The following is a 19,328-nucleotide window of genomic DNA, read 5'->3' on the forward strand; positions in this document are numbered from 1 at the left end:
CTGTTTAGCAGCTAGCAGGTCCATGGTGACGACTTCTGTTTTGTTTGATCAGCCGTTTTGCAAGCACTAAAAGTATATAAATAAATATTTTAAGGTATATATAAGGTAAATAAATATTTACAGAATCTTTGTGTAAAAAAACTAATCTCGCAACGTATATATCTGTGGCTAATATAAAGGAAACAATTATTCTAAAATTTAGTAGGTCCGGCTTATATTCTGGTGCGCTCTATCGTCTGGAAAATACAGTGTTCCTCCTTATGTTCAGGCTCAAAAAAAAAAAAGATCTGGATTATTAAATTGTCCCAAAGTAGTCTTGTCTCTCATGAAGACAAGTAGTAGTAGTAGTAGAGTTGTTGTAGAAGGAAATAGCGAACGCTATGATGTGTCTGTGAGATTTATAGCAACATGTACATGTCAGTCAGTCAATCAATCAATGTTTACTTATACAGCCCTAAATCACGAGTGTCTCAAAGGGCTGCGCAAGCCACGACAACACGAATGTGCCTATTACTACATCACATAGGTACTTATAGCGTGTATATAAAACACGGATGGAGATTTTTTGAGTTTTTTTTTTAATATTAGCTCTGTTGTTCGCTGACTTTTGCTAGCCTTTCTTTACGAGTTAGAATGCATAAAGCAAAGATATACATGTGTTTTTGTCTTACATGAAGATTGTTAATAATAAGACAACATTTCAAAAAAAGTGCATTACTCCTCTTGACAAAATTGGTGCAGTTCAGCTAAATGTGTTGCTTTTCCAGACATGGACTTGTTTCTTCAGCATTGTCCACACGTTCAAGTCACGTCTGACCACAGAACTTTCCTCTGGAAAGTTTTATCTTTGGTCATGTGATGTCAGATGAAACAAAAACGGAGCTGTTTGGCCACAATACCCAACAATATGTTTGGAGGAGAAAAGGAACACCAGACCTACTGTCAAACATAGTGGTGGTGGTAGTATTTTGCTCTAGGCCTGTTTTGCTGCCAATGGAACTGCTGCTTTAAATGAGACAATGAAAAAGGAGGATTAGCTCCAAATTGTTCAGAACGGGCTAAAATCATCAGCCCGGGGGTTGGGTCTTGGGCACAGTTGGGTGTTCCAACAGGAAAATGACCTCAAAAGTGGTAAAATAATGGCTAAATCAGGCTAGAATTAAGGTTTTAGAATGGCCTTCCCAAAGTCCTGACTTTAAAGATGTGGACAATGCTGAAGAAACAAGTCCATGTCAGAAAAGCAACACATTTAGCTGAACTGCACCAATTTTGTGGTCAAAAATTGAAGAAGAAGAAGCTTATGGATGGCTACCAAAAGCGCCTTATTGCAGGTAAACTTGCCAAGGGACATGTAAGCAAATATTAAAATTGCTGTATGTATACTTTTGACCCAGCTCACATTTGTCAGACTCAAACAGTTATGACATCTATTAAACAAGACAAGAAGCAAGGAATCGTGCAGAGACAGAGGGTCATAATACATTCATAAAAGAAGCAAACTTCATGAAAGTTTTTTGTGAGCAACAAGTATGTGCTCCAATCACTACATCACAACAAAATATTTACAGGTGTACGTACATTTTTGACCAGGACTGTAAATGAGTAGAACTTACCTAGCTCAGGTTGGAGGGGTAGGACGAGGAACGGTGTGGTGACAGCAGGGTATGGAGGCTCCCCAGCATTGAAGAGAGTCGGGATGGCATTGGGCTTCAGTTTCTTTCCTCCCGCTGCAGACTTTGCGATCTCCTCAAACTGACTCTGTTCAAAATGGTCCTTGGGGTACATTCAAACACAGACCGGAAATACTAAGTCACACATGAGTCCAACACTAGAGGCACACATACTCACCTGACAGGTGAATACATGTCTCTCACCTGACAGGTGAATACATGTCTCTCACCTGACAGGTAAATACATGTCTCTCACCTGACAGGTAAATAAATGTCTCTCACCTGACAGGTAAATAAATGTCTCTCACTTGACAGGTAAACAAATGTCTCTCACCTGACAGGTAAATAAATGTCTCTCACCTGACAGGTAAATAAATGTCTCTCACCTGACAGGTAAATAAATATCTCTCACCTGACATGTTGGCAGATCAACTAAATTGACAGGTAAGTAAATGTCTCTCACCTGACAGGTAAATAAATGTCTCTCACCTGACAGGTAAATAAATATCTCTCACCTGACAGGTAAATAAATGTCTCTCACCTGACATGTAGGCAGAAACACTATATCGACAGGTAAATAAATGTCTCTCACCTGACAGGTAAATAAATGTCTCTCACCTGACAGGTAAATAAATGTCTCTCACTTGACATGTAGGCAGATCAACTAAATTGACAAATGTCTCTTACCTGACAGGTAGGCAGATCAACTAAATTGACAGGTATATAAATGTCTGTCACCTGACAGGTAAATAAATGTCTCTCACCTGACATGTAGGCAGAAACACTATATCGACAGGTAAATAAATGTCTCTCACCTGACAGGTAAATAAATGTCTCTCACCTGACAGGTAAATAAATGTCTCTCACTTGACATGTAGGCAGATCAACTAAATTGACAAATGTCTCTCACCTGACATGTAGGCAGATCAACTAAATTGACAGGTATATAAATGTCTGTCACCTGACAGGTAAATAAATGTCTCACCTGACAGGTAAGTAAGTGTCTGTCACCTGACAGGTAAATACATGTATCTCACCTGACAGGTAAGTAAATGTCTCTCACCTGACAGGTAAGTAAATGTCTCTCACCTGACAGGTAAGTAAATGTCTCTCACCTGACAGGTAAATACATGTCTCTCACCTGACAGGTAAAAAAATGTCTCTCTCCTGACAGGTAAGTAAATGTCTCTCACCTGACAGGTAAATAAATGTCTCTCTCCTGACAGGTAAATAAATGTCTCTTGCCTGACAGGTAAATAAATGTTTCTCACCTGACAAGTAGTAAGTGTCACTCTCCTGACAGGTAAATAAATGTCTCTCACCTGACAGGTAAGTAAATGTCTCTCTCCTGACAGGTAAATAAATGTCTCTCACCTGACAGGTAAATAAATGTCTCTCACCTGACAGGTAAATAAATATCTCTCACCTGACAGGTAAATAAATGTCTCTCACTTGACAGGTAAGTAAGTGTCTCTCACCTGACAGGTAAATAAATGTCTCACCTGACAGGTAAATAAATATCTCTCACCTGACAGTTAAATAAATGTCTCACCTGACAGGTAAATAAATATCTCTCACCTGACAGGTAAATAAATGTCTCTCACCTGACAGGTAAATAAATGTCTCACCTGACAGGTAAACAAATGTCTCACCTGACAGGTAAATAAATGTCTCACCTGACAGGTAAGTAAGTGTCTCTCACCTGACAGGTAAATAAATGTCTCACCTGACAGGTAAATAAATATCTCTCACCTGACAGGTAAACAAATGTCTCACCTGACAGGTAAATACATGTCTCTCACCTGACAGGTAAATAAATGTCCCTCACTTGACAGGTAAATAAATGTATCTCACCTGACAGGTAAATAAAGGTCTCTCACCTGACAGGTAAATAAATGTCTCACCTGACAGGTAAGTAAGTGTCTCTCACCTGACAGGTAAACAAATGTCTAACCTGACAGGTAAATACGTGTCTTTCACCTGACAGGTCAATAAGTGTCTCTCACCTGACAGGTTAATAAATGTCTCTCACCTGACAGGTAAATAAATGTCTCACCTGACAGGTCAATAAGTGTCTCTCACCTGACAGGTAAATAAATGTCTAACCTGACAGGTAAATAAATATCTCTCACCTGACAGGTAAATAAATGTCTCTCACCTGACAGGTAAATAAATGTCTCTCACCTGACAGGTAAACAAATGTCTCACCTGACAGGTAAATACATGTCTCTCACCTGACAGGTAAATAAATGTCTCTCACCTGACAGGTAAATACATGTCTCTCACCTGACAGGTAAATAAATGTCTCTCACCTGACAGGTAAATAAATGTCTCTCACCTGACAGGTAAGTAAATGTCTCTCACCTGACGGGTAAGTAAATGTCTCTCACCTGACAGGTAAGTAAATGTCTCTCACCTGACAGGTAAATAAATGTCTCTCACCTGACAGGTAAATAAATGTCTCTCACCTGACAGGTAAATAAATGTCTCTCACCTGACAGGTAAATAAATGTCTCACCTGGCAGGTAAATAAATGTCTCACCTGACAGGTAAATAAATATCTCTCACCTGACAGGTAAATAAATGTCTCACCTGACAGGTAAATAAATATCTCTCACCTGACAGGTAAATAAATGTCTCACCTGACAGGTAAATAAATATCTCTCACCTGACAGGTAAATAAATATCTCACCTGACAGGTAAATAAATATCTCTCACCTGACAGGTAAATAAATGTCTAACCTGACAGGTAAATAAATATCTCTCACCTGACAGGTAAACAAATGTCTCACCTGACAGGTAAATAAATGTCTCACCTGACAGGTAAATAAATATCTCTCACCTGACAGGTAAATAAATGTCTCACCTGACAGGTAAATACATGTCTCTCACCTGACAGGTAAATAAATGTCTCACCTGACAGGTAAATAAATATCTCTCACCTGACAGGTAAATAAATATCTCTCACCTGACAGGTAAATAAATGTCTAACCTGACAGGTAAATAAATATCTCTCACCTGACAGGTAAACAAATGTCTCACCTGGCAGGTAAACAAATGTCTCACCTGACAGGTAAATAAATGTCTCACCTGACAGGTAAATAAATGTCTCACCTGGCAGGTAAATAAATGTCTCACCTGACAGGTAAATAAATATCTCTCACCTGACAGGTAAATAAATGTCTCACCTGACAGGTAAATAAATATCTCTCACCTGACAGGTAAATAAATGTCTCACCTGACAGGTAAATAAATATCTCTCACCTGACAGGTAAATAAATATCTCACCTGACAGGTAAATAAATATCTCTCACCTGACAGGTAAATAAATGTCTAACCTGACAGGTAAATAAATATCTCTCACCTGACAGGTAAACAAATGTCTCACCTGACAGGTAAATAAATGTCTCACCTGACAGGTAAATAAATATCTCTCACCTGACAGGTAAATAAATGTCTCACCTGACAGGTAAATACATGTCTCTCACCTGACAGGTAAATAAATGTCTCACCTGACAGGTAAATAAATATCTCTCACCTGACAGGTAAATAAATATCTCTCACCTGACAGGTAAATAAATGTCTAACCTGACAGGTAAATAAATATCTCTCACCTGACAGGTAAACAAATGTCTCACCTGGCAGGTAAACAAATGTCTCACCTGACAGGTAAATAAATGTCTCACCTGACAGGTAAATAAATGTCTCACCTGACAGAGTCTGGAGTGTGGAGTTGGCTCAAAATCCCGTCGGCAATTCACAACCCATTTCTTCTTCCTGACAGGATCTTTGGGGAACCTAAAGAGCTGCTTGCCTATGCTGGTGGAGTTGGAACAGTGAGGCGCAGAGCAGCCGCCCATTATGTCCACGAAGCGGTAGACAATGGATGGATTATGTCCACTATATCATCACACAACTCCTGCTGCTTCTCATCTTCCCTTAAACGTCGATGTTTTCACCAGACTTGAAGTCGTAGCTCCAAAAACAAAACGCTGCTCCTCTGCGAGACTTTTGAAGGCGAGTTAAAAACAAATTATTCCTCTTTTCAGCGAATGTTTCTGACTTTGTTTGAGCCAAAATGGCGACCCAAGCTTGGAGACGTAATATAGTCGTCCTCGTCAAGCGCCTGAACAAAACAGAAAGCGCGTGTAGAATTGTGAAAAATCTACACAACACATACAGATTTAATGGAAAATATGATTATTAAATAGTGATTTTAATTCAAATGGAACTGGAATTTTAAGATTTTTATGGAGATTCTTAAAGCGGGAAAACAGGCAAGGTGTTGTCGGCCACTCCACTCACAGGACCCCGTGGATCGCCGCCCGCGTGCCCATGTTTTCCTTCGCTCGTCGCTAAAAGATGATTATTTCTCACAAAGTCCTCACATTTGACAACATAACACACACATCGCGCCGTCTCGCCTCTTAGTGAGTCCGCCGCCTGAGCCGCGCAAGTTCGAGCGTCGTCGTAGACTTTCCCCGCCGCCTGTGGTCATGACGTCATCGATGGTGGTGCCGGTCATTGATGTCCAGCATGACAACTTCAAAGAACTCTGGCCCGCCATGGTGCTGGCTATGACGTCATCCTCTTTTCTGGCTCTCGACACGGTGCGTGATGGAGGATTTAATAATGTGCTGTTTTTTATTGACATGTCCTAAAGTCACTAATGCATGCAAATGTCACTAATGCGTAATTGTTGCAAATATTAGGTTTAAAATACTGCGTAAATGTGTTTATTTACACGTCAAAAGTCACTTAAAAGGTAATTGTTGCAAATAATAGGAGTAATATGACGTCTAAACATGTTTATTTGCATGCAAATGTCACTAATGCGTAATTGTTGCAAATATTAGGAGTAAAATACTGCGTAAATGTGTTTATTTACACGTCAAAAGCCACTAATGCGTCATTGTTGCAAATATTAGGAGTAATATGATGTGTAAACGTGTTTATTTACATGTGAAAAGTCATTTAATATGTAATTGTTGCTAATAATAGGAGTAATATGCTCTGTAAACATGATTATTTGCATGCAAAAGTCACTTAATATGCAAATAATGGGAGAAATATGACATCTAAACATGTTTCTTTGCATGCAAAAGTCACTAATACATCATTGTTGCAAAAAATATGAGTAATATGCTGCATAAATGTGTCTACATGTCAAAATTCACTAATACACCATTGTAGAAAATAATAGGAGTAATATGCTGTGTAAATGTGTTTATTTACACGTCAAAAGTCACTTAAAAGGTAATTGTTGCAAATAATAGGAGTAATATGATGTCTAAACATGTTTATTTGCATGCAAAAGTCACTAATGCATAATTGTTGCCAGTAATAGGAGTAATATGATGTGTCAACACGTTTATTTACACGTCAAAAGTCACTTAAAATGTAATGGTTGCAAATAATAGGAGTAATATGATGTGTAAATGTGTTTATTTACATGTCAAAAGTCAACAACACGTAATTGTTGATAATAATAGGAGTGAAATGCTGTGTAATGTGTTTATTTACATATCAAAAAGCACTAATACATCATTATTGCAAATAATAGGAGTAATATGCTCTGTAAACATGTTTATTTACATGCAAAAGTCACTAATACATCATTGTTGCAAAAAATATGAGTAATATGCTGCATAAATGTGTTTGTTTACATGTCAAAATTCACTTAATACATCATTGTAGGAAATATTAGGAGTAATATGATGTCTAAACATGTTTATTTGCATGCAAAATTCACTAATGCGTAATTGTTGCAAATAATAGGAGTAATATGATGTATAAACATGTTTATTTGCATGCAAAAGTCACTAATGCGTCATTGTTGCAAATATTAGGAGTAATATGATGTGTAAACATGTTTATTTACATGTGAAAAGTCATTTAATATGTAATTGTTGCTAATAATAGGAGTAATATGCTCTGTAAACATGATTATTTGCATGCAAAAGTCACTTAATATGCAAATAATGGGAGAAATATGACATCTAAACATGTTTCTTTGCATGCAAAAGTCACTAATACATCATTGTTGCAAAAAATATGAGTAATATGCTGCATAAATGTGTCTGTTTACATGTCAAAATTCACTAATACATCATTGTAGGAAATAATAGGAGTAATATGCTGTGTAAATGTGTTTATTTACACGTCAAAAGTCACTTAAAAGGTAATTGTTGCAAATAATAGGAGTAATATGATGTCTAAACATGTTTATTTGCATGCAAAAGTCACTAATGCATAATTGTTGCCAGTAATAGGAGTAATATGATGTGTCAACACGTTTATTTACACGTCAAAAGTCACTTAAAATGTAATGGTTGCAAATAATAGGAGTAATATGCTGTGTAAATGTGTTTATTTACTCGTCAAAAGTCACTTAAAAGGTAATTGTTGCAAATAATAGGAGTAATATGATGTCTAAACATGTTTATTTGCATGCAAAAGTCACTAATGCATAATTGTTGCAAATAATAGGAGTAATATGCTGTCTAAACATGTTTATTTGCATGCAAAAGTCACTAATGCATAATTGTTGCCAGTAATAGGAGTAATATGATGTGTCAACACGTTTATTTACACGTCAAAAGTCACTTAAAATGTAATGGTTGCAAATAATAGGAGTAATATGCTGTGTAAATGTGTTTATTTACACGTCAAAAGTCACTTAAAAGGTAATTGTTGCAAATAATAGGAGTAATATGATGTCTAAACATGTTTATTTGCATGCAAAAGTCACTAATGCATAATTGTTGCCAGTAATAGGAGTAATATGATGTGTCAACACGTTTATTTACACGTCAAAAGTCACTTAAAATGTAATGGTTGCAAATAATAGGAGTAATATGCTGTGTAAATGTGTTTATTTACATGTCAAAAGTCAATAACACGTAATTGTTGATAATAATAGGAGTAAAATGCTGTGTAATGTGTTTATTTACATATCAAAAAGCACTAATACATCATTATTGCAAATAATAGGAGTAATATGCTCTGTAAACATGTTTATTTACATGCAAAAGTCACTAATACATCATTGTTGCAAAAAATATGAGTAATATGCTGCATAAATGTGTTTGTTTACATGTCAAAATTCACTAATACATCATTGTAGCAAATATTAGGAGTATTATGCTGTGTAAATGTGTTTATTTACACGTCAAAAGTCACTTAAAAGGTAATTGTTGCAAATAATAGGAGTAATATAATGTCTAAACATGTTTATTTGCATGCAAAAGTCACTAATGCGTAATTGTTGCAAGTAATAGGAGTAATATGCTCTGTCATGTTTTATTACACGTCAAAAGTCACTTAAAATGTAATGGTTGCAAATAATAGGAGTAATATGCTCTGTAAACATGTTTATTTGCATGCCAAAAGTCAATAACACGTAATTGTTGACAATAATATGAGTAAAATGCTGTGTAATGTGTTTATTTACATATCAAAAAGCACTAATACATCCTTATTGCAAATAATAGAAGTAATATGATCTTTAAACATGTTTATTTACTTGTCAAAAGTCACTAATACGCAATTGTTGTTAATAATAGGAGTAATATGCTCTGTAAACATGTTTATTTGCATGCAAAAGTCAATTAATATGCAATCGTTGCAAATAATGGGAGTAATATGACATCTAAACATGTTTATTTGCATGCAAAAGTCACTAATACATCATTGTTGCAAAAAATATGAGTAATATGCTGCATAAATGTGTCTGTTTACATGTCAAAATTCACTAATACATCATTGTAGGAAATATTGGGAGTAATATGCTGTGTAAATGTGTTTATTTACACGTCAAAAGTCACTTAAAAGTTAATTGTTGCAAATAATAGGAGTATTATTAAGTCTAAACATGTTTATTTGCATGTCTAATGTCAATAACACGTAATTGTTGATAATAATAGGAGAAAAATGCTGTTTAATATGTTTAGTTACATATCAAAAAGCACTAATACATCCTTATTGCAAATAATAGAAGTAATATGATCTTTAAACATGTTTATTTACATGTCAAAAGTCACTAGTACGTAATTGTTGCTAATAATAGGAGTAATATGCTGTGTAAACGTGTTTATTTACATGTTAAAGTCAATAAAATATGATTGTTGCTAAAAATAGGACTAATATGCTGTGTAAATGTGTTTATTTACACGTCAAAAGTCACTTTTTGCATAATAGTTGCAAAAAATAGGATAATATTGTGCGTAAATGTGTTGATTTGCATGCAAAAGTCACTAATGTATAATTGTTGCAAATAATAGGAGTAATATGATGTCTAAATGTGTTTATTTACATGATAAAGTCACTAAAACATGACTGTTGCTAAAAATAGATCTAATATGCTGTGTAAATGTGTTTATTTACACATCGAAAGTCAATTTTACATAATAGTTGGAAAAAATAGGAGTAATATTGTGCGTAAATGTGTTGATTTGCATGCAAAAGTCAGTAATACGTGATTGTTGCAAATAATAGGAGTAAAATGCTGTGTAAATGTGTTTATTTACATGTCAATAGTCACTCAAAATGTAAATTGTTGCAAATAATAGGAGTAATATGATGTCTAAACATGTTTATTTGCATGCAAAAGTCACTAATGTATAATTGTTGCAAATAATAGGAGTAATATGATGTCTGAGTGTGTTTATTTACATGTTAAAAGTCACTTAATGCATGATTGTTGCAAAAAAATAGGAGTAATATGGTGTGTAAATGTGTTTATATACATGTTAAAGTCACTAAAACATGACTGTTGCTAAAAATAGATCTAATATGCTGTGTAAATGTGTTTATTTACACATCGAAAGTCAATTTTACATAATAGTTGCAAAAAATTGGAGTAATATTGTGCGTAAATGTGTTGATTTGAATGCAAAAGTCAGTAATACGTGATTGTTGCAAATAATAGGAGTAATATGATGTGTAAATGTGTTTATTTACATGTCAATAGTCACTCAAAATGTAAATTGTTGCAAATAATAGGAGTAATATGATGTCTAAACATGTTTATTTGCATGCAAAAGTCACTAATGTATAATTGTTGCAAATAATAGGAGTAATATGATGTCTGAGTGTGTTTATTTACATGTTAAAAGTCACTTAATGCATGATTGTTGCAAAAAATAGGAGTAATATGGTGTGTAAATGTGTTTATATACATGTTAAAGTCACTAAAACATGACTGTTGCTAAAAATAGGACTAATATGCTGTGTAAATGTGTTTATTTACACATCAAAAGTCACTTTTACGTAATAGTTGCAAAAAATAGGAGTAATATTGTGCGTAAATGTGTTGATTTGCATGCAAAAGTCAGTAATACGTGATTGTTGCAAATAATAGGAGTAATATGCTGTGTAAATGTGTTTATTTACTTGTCAATAGTCACTCAAAATGTAAATTGTTGCAAATAATAGGAGTAATATGATGTCTAAACATGTTTATTTGCATGCAAAAGTCACTAATGTGTAATTGTTGCAAATAATAGGAGTAATATGATGTCTAAATGTGTTGATTTGCATGCAAAAGTCAGTAATACGTGATTGTTGCAAATAACAGGAGTAATATGCTGTGTAAATGTGTTTATTTACATGTCAATAGTCACTTATGTAATTGTTGCAAATAATGGGAGTAAAATGACATCCAAACATGTTTATTTGCATGTCAAAAGTCACTTATGTAATTGTTGCAAATAATAGGAGTAATATGATGTCTAAACATGTTTATTTACATGTTAAAAGTCACTAAAACATGACTGTTGCTAAAAATAGGACTAATATGCTGTGTAAATGTGTTTATTTACACATCAAAAGTCACTTTTTACATAATAGTGGCAAAAAATAGGAGTAATATTGTGCGTAAATGTGTTGATTTGCATGCAAAAGTCAGTAATACGTGATTGTTGCAAATATTAGGAGTAATATGCTGTGTAAATGTGTTTATTTACATGTCAATAGTCACTAATACGTGATTGTTGCTAATAACAGGAGCTGAGTGGTCTGGGGAACAGGACGTCGCTACTTGCTGCGTGAGTATACCTGCCAGACAATAACATAAGACGTGTGTGTGTGTGTGTGTGTGTGTGTGTGTGTGTGTGTGTGTGTGTGTGTGTGTGTGTGTGTGTGTGTGTGTGTGTGTGTGGCTCAGGGTCTTTACCTGTGTGCTGCAGTTGTATAGAAGACAGGTACAAAGTCATATGTCACCTGTGTGCTGCAGGTGTATAGAAGACAGGTACAAGGCCATATGCCACGCAGCTCGCTCTCGCTCCATCCTCTCCCTGGGAATCGCTTGCTACAAGAAACTCGCCGAGCAGTCTGCAGACACGTACCTGGTCCAGGTGTACAACCTCACCCTGCTCTGTTCAGAGGAGTACATCATCGAGCCCCAGTCGGTGCAGTTCCTGGTGCAGCACGGCTTCGACTTCAACAAGCAGTACGCTCACGGCATACCCTACCACAAGGGGAATGACAAGGTCAGCACACTCATCGTCCGTAGATACTTTTATAAACATCAATTGTGTAGTGTTTCAAACATACACTATATTGCCAAAAGTATTTGGCCACCCATACCAAATTATAACAGTCAGGTGTCCTAAAGAATGGGCCGCTTTCAGTGATTTCCAGTCATGAAATTTCCTCGTTCCTAAATATTCCAAAGTCCACTTAATTATAATAAAATTTAATATTTTGGGAACAACAGCAACCAAGTGGCAGGCCACGTGAACTGACAGAGAGGGGTCAGCATAGTGCAAATACCGTATTTCCTTGAATTGCCGCCGGGTATATAGTATGCGCCTGCCTGGAAATTACTCGTTTCGCCAAATAATTAGCGAATTAAAATAATAATGACATTAAACAATAATAATTAAAAATGAAAAAAGATGAAAAATTTAACATGATAAAAATAAAATACATATATTATAAATATTTTTTTATTAAACAATTTAAATATTAATGACAATAGAACAATAATAATTAAAAAGAAAAATATAACATGATAAAAATAAAATACATAATATATCATAAATACATTTTTTATTAAACAATTAAAATGATAATAATGAGAATAAAACAATAAGTAAAAATGAAAATAATATGAAAAGTATAACATGGTAAAAATAAAATCCATATTCTAAATATTTTTTTATTAAACAAATAAAATAATAATGATAATAAAACAATAATAATTAAAAATGAAAATAATATGAAAAGTATCAATCAATCAATCAATGTTTATTTATATAGCCCCAAATCACAAATGTCTCAAAGGACTGCACAAATCATTACGACTACAACATCCTCGGAAGAACCCACAAAAGGGCAAGGAACATGATAACATGATACAAATAAAATACATATTATATTATAAATATTTTTTCATTAAACAATTCAAATAATAATGACAATAAAAAAATAATTATTAAAAAATACTACAAATTACCACCGGCTCAAACTCGTCACGTCACGAGTGACACTTCCCCTGTCATTTTCAAAATGGAGGAGACTGATTAATTTGAAATCGAAGATTAAGAGCTATTCAGTAGGATTTAAGGTCCCAAGCTATTGAATATGCTAAAAAGAACAGTAAGCAGCTATGTTTTTATTAATATACCGTAGCTGCGTGTGTCAAATATGAGTCATCAAATGACTCCCGCATCCTGGCTAGTGATCCTTCTTGCGACTACTCGGCTGCAGAAGAAGTGACAACGAGTGTCGCGATATGTGCTGGGAAGGGATGTGACGCAAGGGGTGCACGACGGACCTTTTAGGATGTAACACCACTACTCTTATGCTGGGGGCTGAAATAAAGCATGTTCCGGTTATTTATACAATAACACTTCACGGTGGCAGCGGTGGGATAAAGAGATCACCCACGGAGCAGAACGGGAGGGGTAAAGGTAAGATCATAATAACGTTTTTTAATTAAATGTAATTTCATGATGGTATCCTTACATCACACTCAAATTTTTAGTGCCGGAGTTAGAAGAGGTTTTAAATTGGTTAGCGCCCCGGCGGCTATTCAAGGAAATAGGGTACTTTCTGTTGCTACACAGCCCCAAACTCCATGTCACCTTCCGATTAGCCCACGTACCACCATAATGACAAACATTAAAATACAGTAGCAGACGAGGCCTAAAGATTAATCAAAAACAAGGCAGAGGTTTAATTTGCAGCTTGAAACTGTCACAGGATGCCACCTTTGCAACAAATCCGGTCGCGAAATGTCCTCGCTCCTGAATATTCCCAAGTCGACTTAATTATAAGAAAATGGAAGATTTTGGGAACAACAGCAACCAAGTGGTAGGCCACGTAAACTGACAGACAAGGTCAGTACAGTGCAAAGACTTTCTGCACAGTCAGTTACTACTTCATATGACCTTCCTGTTAGCCCACGTACAGGACGCAGGGAGCTTCGTGGAATGGGTTTCCATGGCCGTGCGGCTGCATCTAAGCCACGCATCACCAAGTTTAATGCAAAGCGTGGGATTCAGTGGTGTAAAGGACATCACCATTGGACTCTAGAGCAGTGGGGACCCCTTCTTCGGACTGATGAATCACCTCTTGGGTTTGGAGGTCGTCAGGAGAACGCTACATTTCGGACTGTGAAATTTGGCGGAGGAGGAATTATGGTGCGGAGTTAGATCCAGTGAAAGGAACTTTGAATGTGTCAAGACTGGGACCTGGGCGTGGATTGTTTTCCCGAGGTGCAAAGCGAATGGAGCGAAGGTAAAGACGTCTTTTATTTCTACACTATAACGACAAAAAAGGAAGCAAACAAAAGGCGCGCACAATGGCGGAGAACAAATTGTTTTCCCGAGGTGCAAAGCGAATGGAGTGAAGGTAGAGACATCTTTTATTTTTACATTACAACTACAAAATAGGAAGCAAACAAAAGGCGCGCACAATGGCGAAGAACAAACTTGACTAATGAGACGAAACTTGCACAAAGGCAGAAACTATGAACAATGAACAAAAACTTACTTGGCATGGAACTGTGAAACATTGACATGAAGCAGAGTGGCGGTAATAGATGGTGATGTTGCCAGGCTGACTACCTGGTAACTGTGGCTTAAATAATACTATGGTGACGATGGAGACAGGTGAAAACTAATGGGTTGGCATGCAAACCAGGAAGTGCAAGAACAGGAACTGAGTGTCCAAAAAAACAAAACATGATCACACAGACATGCCAAAACATTTTTGGACAATTCCACGCTCCCAACCTTGGAGCTGGGTCCCCTTCCCTGTTCCAACATGACTGCGCATCAGTGCACAAAGCAAAGTCCATAAATACATGATTGACAGAGTCTGAGTGTGGCTGAACTTGACTGGCCTGCACAGAGTCCTGACCTGAACCCCATAGAACACATTTTGGGGATGAATTAGAACGTAGACTGAGAGCCAGGCCTTCTTGAAGAATGGTGTAAAATTGCTATTAAGACACTCTGCAACCTTTTGGACAGCCTTCCCAGAAGAGTGGAAGCTGTAATAGCTGCAAAAGGTCATATTGAAGCCTGTGGTTAGGAATGTGAGTCCAGGCAGGTGGCTGAATACTTTTGTCAATATGGTGTATTTACTGAAGGTGTCTACTCCTAAGTTGTGCATATTTTGACATTAAAGGGGGGCTCAGACAACCAGGGAGTTCATATCCGGGCTTTATTCACGGAGATATTGCGTGCCAGGAAGCCCTTGGTGCTCCACAACGGCCTGATTGACATGGCTTTCCTGTACCAGGTATGGTATCCACTCTCTCATCCTTCGGTCTCATTTCTACCCGGATTTTGATGCTGACCTAATTCTGTCGGTACTACCAGTTTTCGATTCACATAAAACCAAACGGTGCCATATTTTGTTACCTTTGTTGCATGTAACGTCTTGGCAGGCTCAAACACTTGGCGGGAAAACAAGCGTTTAAAAACGATTGTCCAAAAGTATTGTAAATATTTATTTTGGACATGTTTAATAACAAAACAGAAGAGAAAAAGACAAACTACAAAAATCGTCATGAAAATTTTAATAATTACAATATAGTGATGTGTTTGGAGCATGTATACAGTTAGAATAACACGTTTACATAGTAAAAATAAAATGCTTATTATATTATAAATACATATTTGTATTATTTTTTTAATTAAACAATCAAAATAATAATAATGACAATAAGACAATAATTATTAAAAATAATACAAATAAAAGAAAGAAAAATATGACATGATAAAAAAAACATTTTAAAGTATGAATAAATTGTTTTTATTAAATGATTAAAATAAAAATGGCAATAAAAAAATATGATTAAAAATATAACATGTTAAAAGTAAAATACATATTATATTATAAATAATTTTTTTTACTAAACAATCAAAATAATAATGACGATAAAACAATAATAATTAAAATGACAAAAAATTAAAACAATGAAAAATATAACATGATAAAAAATAAACAATTAAAATAATAATAATAATGACAAAGAATAATAAATAAAAATTTAAAAATATGAAAAATATAAACATGATAAAAATAAAATACATATATTATAAATATTTTTTTATTAAACAATTTAAATATTAATGACAATAGAACAATAATAATTAAAAAGAAAAATATAACATGATAAAAATAAAATACATAAAATATCATAAATAAATTTTTTATTAAACAATTTAAATGATAATAATGAGAATAAAACAATAAGTAAAACTGAAAATAATATGAAAAGTATAACATGATAAAAATAAAATACATATTATAAATATTTTTTATTAAACAATTAAAATAATGATAATAAAACAATAAGTAAAAATGAAAATAATATGAAAAGTATAACATGATAAAAATGACATACATATTATATTATAAATATTTTTTTATTAAACAATTAAAATAATGACAATAAAACAATAATTATTAAAAATAATACAAATGAAAAAAAGAAAAATATGACAGGATAAAAAAAAATTATATTATGAATAAATTGTTTTTATTAAACAATAAAACAAAAAATATGATTAAAAATATAACATGATAAAAATAAAATACATATAAATATTTTTTTTTACTAAACAATCAAAATAATAATGACAATAAAACAATAATAATTAAAATTACTAAAAATTAAAACATGAAAAATATAACATGATAAAAATAACATTCATATTATATTATAAATATATTTTTTTAATTAAACAATTAAAATAATAATGGCATTAAACAATAATAATTAAAAATGAAAAAATATGAAAAATTTAACATGATAAAAATAAAATACATATATTATAAATATTTTTTTAAATTCATTTAAATATTAATGACAATAGAACAATAATTAAAAAGAAAAATATAACATGATAAAAATAAAATACATAATATTTTTTATTAAACAATTAAAATGATAATAATGACAATAAAATAATAAGTAAAAATGAAAATAATATGAAAAGTATAACATGATAAAAATAAAATACATATTATAAATATTTTTTATTAAACAATTAAAATAATAATGATAATTAAACAATAATAAGTAAAAATGAAAATAATATAAAAAGTATAACATGATAAAAAATAACATACATATTATAAATATTTTTTTATTAAACAGTTAAAATAATAATGACAATAAAACAATAATTATTAAAAATAATACAAATAAAAAAATAAAATGAGGTGGCGACTTGTCCAGGGTGTACCCCGCCTTCCGCCCGATTGAAGCTGAGATAGGCGCCAGCGCCCCCCGCGACCCCGTAAGGGACAAGCGGTAGAAAATGGATGGATGGATGGATAAAAAAAATACATTTTATATTATGAATAAATTGTTTTTGTCAAACAATTAAAATAAAAATGACAATAAAACAATAATAATTAAAATATAGGATTAAAAATATAACATGATAAAAATAAAATACATATTATAAATACATTTTTTACTAAACAATCAAAATAATAATGACAATAAAACAATAATAATTAAAATTACTAAAAATTAAAACAATGAAAAATATAACATGATAAAAATAACATTCATATTATATTATAAATGTATTTTTTTAATTAAACAATTCAAATAATACTAATGACAAACAATAATTAAAAATGAAAAAATATGAAAAATATAACACGATAAAAATAAAATACATATTATATTATAAATAATTGTTTTAATTAAACAATTTAGATATTAATGAAAATAGAACAATAATAATTAAAAAAAAGAAAAATATAACATGATGAAAATAAAATACATAATATATCATAAATACATTTTTTATTAAAGAATTAAAATGATGATAATGACAATAAAACAATAAGTCAAAATGAAAATAATATGAAAAGTATAACATGATAAAAATAAAATCCATATTATAAATATTTTTTATTAAACAATTAAAATAATAATGATAATTAAACAATAAGTAAAAATTAAAATAATATGAAAAGTGTAACATGATAAAAATAACATTCATATTCCATCCATCCATCCATTTACTACCGCTTATTCCCTTTCGGGGTCGCGGGGGGCGCTGGCGCCTATCTCAGCTACAATCGGGCGGAAGGCAGGGTACACCCTGGACAAGTCGCCACCTCATCGCAGGGCCAACACAGATAGACAGACAACATTCACACTCACATTCACACACTAGGGCCAATTTAGTGTTGCCAATCAACCTATCCCCAGGTGCATGTCTTTGGAAGTGGGAGGAAGCCGGAGTACCCGGAGGGAACCCACGCATTCACGGGGAGAACATGCAAACTCCACACAGAAAGATCCCAAGCCTGGATTTGAACCCAGGACTGCAGGAACTTCGTATTGTGAGGCAGACGCACTAACCCCTCTGCCACCGTGAAGCACATATTATATTATAAATATATTTTTTCAATTAAACAATTAAAATAATAATGACATTAAACAATAATAATTAAAAATGAAAAAAGATGAAAAATTTAACATGATAAAAATAAAATACATATATTATAAATATATTTTTTAATTAATTTAAATATTAATGACAATAGAACAATAATTAAAAAGAAAAATATAACATGATAAAAATAAAATACATAATATATTATAAATAAATTTTTTATTAAACAATTAAAATGATAATAATGACAATAAAACAATAAGTAAAAATGAAAATATGAAAAGTATAACATGATAAAAATAAAATACATATTATAAATATTTTTTATTAAACAATTAAAATAATAATGATAATAAAACAATAAGTAAAAATGAAAATAATATGAAAAGTATAACATGATCAAAATAAAATACATATTATATTATAAATATTTTTTATAAAACAATTAAAATAATAATGACAATAAAACAATAATTATTAAAAATAATACAAATTAAAAAAAGAAAAATATGACATGATAAAAAAAATTGTATATTATGAATACATTGTTTTTATTAAACAATTTAAATAGAAATGACAATAAAACAATAATAATAAAAAAATACGATTAAAATATAACATGATAAAAATAAAATGCACATAATAAATACATTTTTTTACTAAACAATCAAAATAATAATGACAAAACAATAATAATTAAAATTACTAAAAATTAAAACAATGAAAAATATAACATGATAAAAATAACATTCATATTATACTATAAATATATATTTTT

The 19,328-nt window shown here is 32.7% G+C and overlaps 2 protein-coding genes across 2 annotated transcripts in view; one reads left to right on the forward strand and one right to left on the reverse strand.

The window, feature by feature from the left end:
• Nucleotides 1-6,221, reverse strand: part of LOC133544955 (THAP domain-containing protein 1 B-like) — a 10,578-nt gene extending 4,357 nt beyond the window's left edge. Inside the window, exons 1-2 of the mRNA XM_061890206.1 lie at nucleotides 5,381-6,221; nucleotides 1,614-1,773 (exon numbers count right to left, since the gene is read on the reverse strand). Coding sequence (XP_061746190.1) covers nucleotides 1,614-1,773; nucleotides 5,381-5,530 — 310 coding nt within the window. The 5' untranslated portion in view covers nucleotides 5,531-6,221. The remainder of the gene's footprint in view (nucleotides 1-1,613; nucleotides 1,774-5,380) is intronic.
• Nucleotides 5,948-19,328, forward strand: part of LOC133544954 (target of EGR1 protein 1-like) — a 19,343-nt gene continuing 5,962 nt past the window's right edge. The window contains exons 1-4 of the mRNA XM_061890205.1: nucleotides 5,948-6,280; nucleotides 11,676-11,716; nucleotides 11,905-12,160; nucleotides 15,309-15,422. Of these exons, the coding sequence (XP_061746189.1) occupies nucleotides 6,167-6,280; nucleotides 11,676-11,716; nucleotides 11,905-12,160; nucleotides 15,309-15,422 (525 nt within the window). The 5' untranslated portion in view covers nucleotides 5,948-6,166. The remainder of the gene's footprint in view (nucleotides 6,281-11,675; nucleotides 11,717-11,904; nucleotides 12,161-15,308; nucleotides 15,423-19,328) is intronic.

This window comes from Nerophis ophidion, linkage group LG28 (genome assembly GCF_033978795.1).
Source record: "Nerophis ophidion isolate RoL-2023_Sa linkage group LG28, RoL_Noph_v1.0, whole genome shotgun sequence".
Classification (NCBI taxonomy): Eukaryota; Metazoa; Chordata; class Actinopteri; order Syngnathiformes; family Syngnathidae; genus Nerophis; species Nerophis ophidion.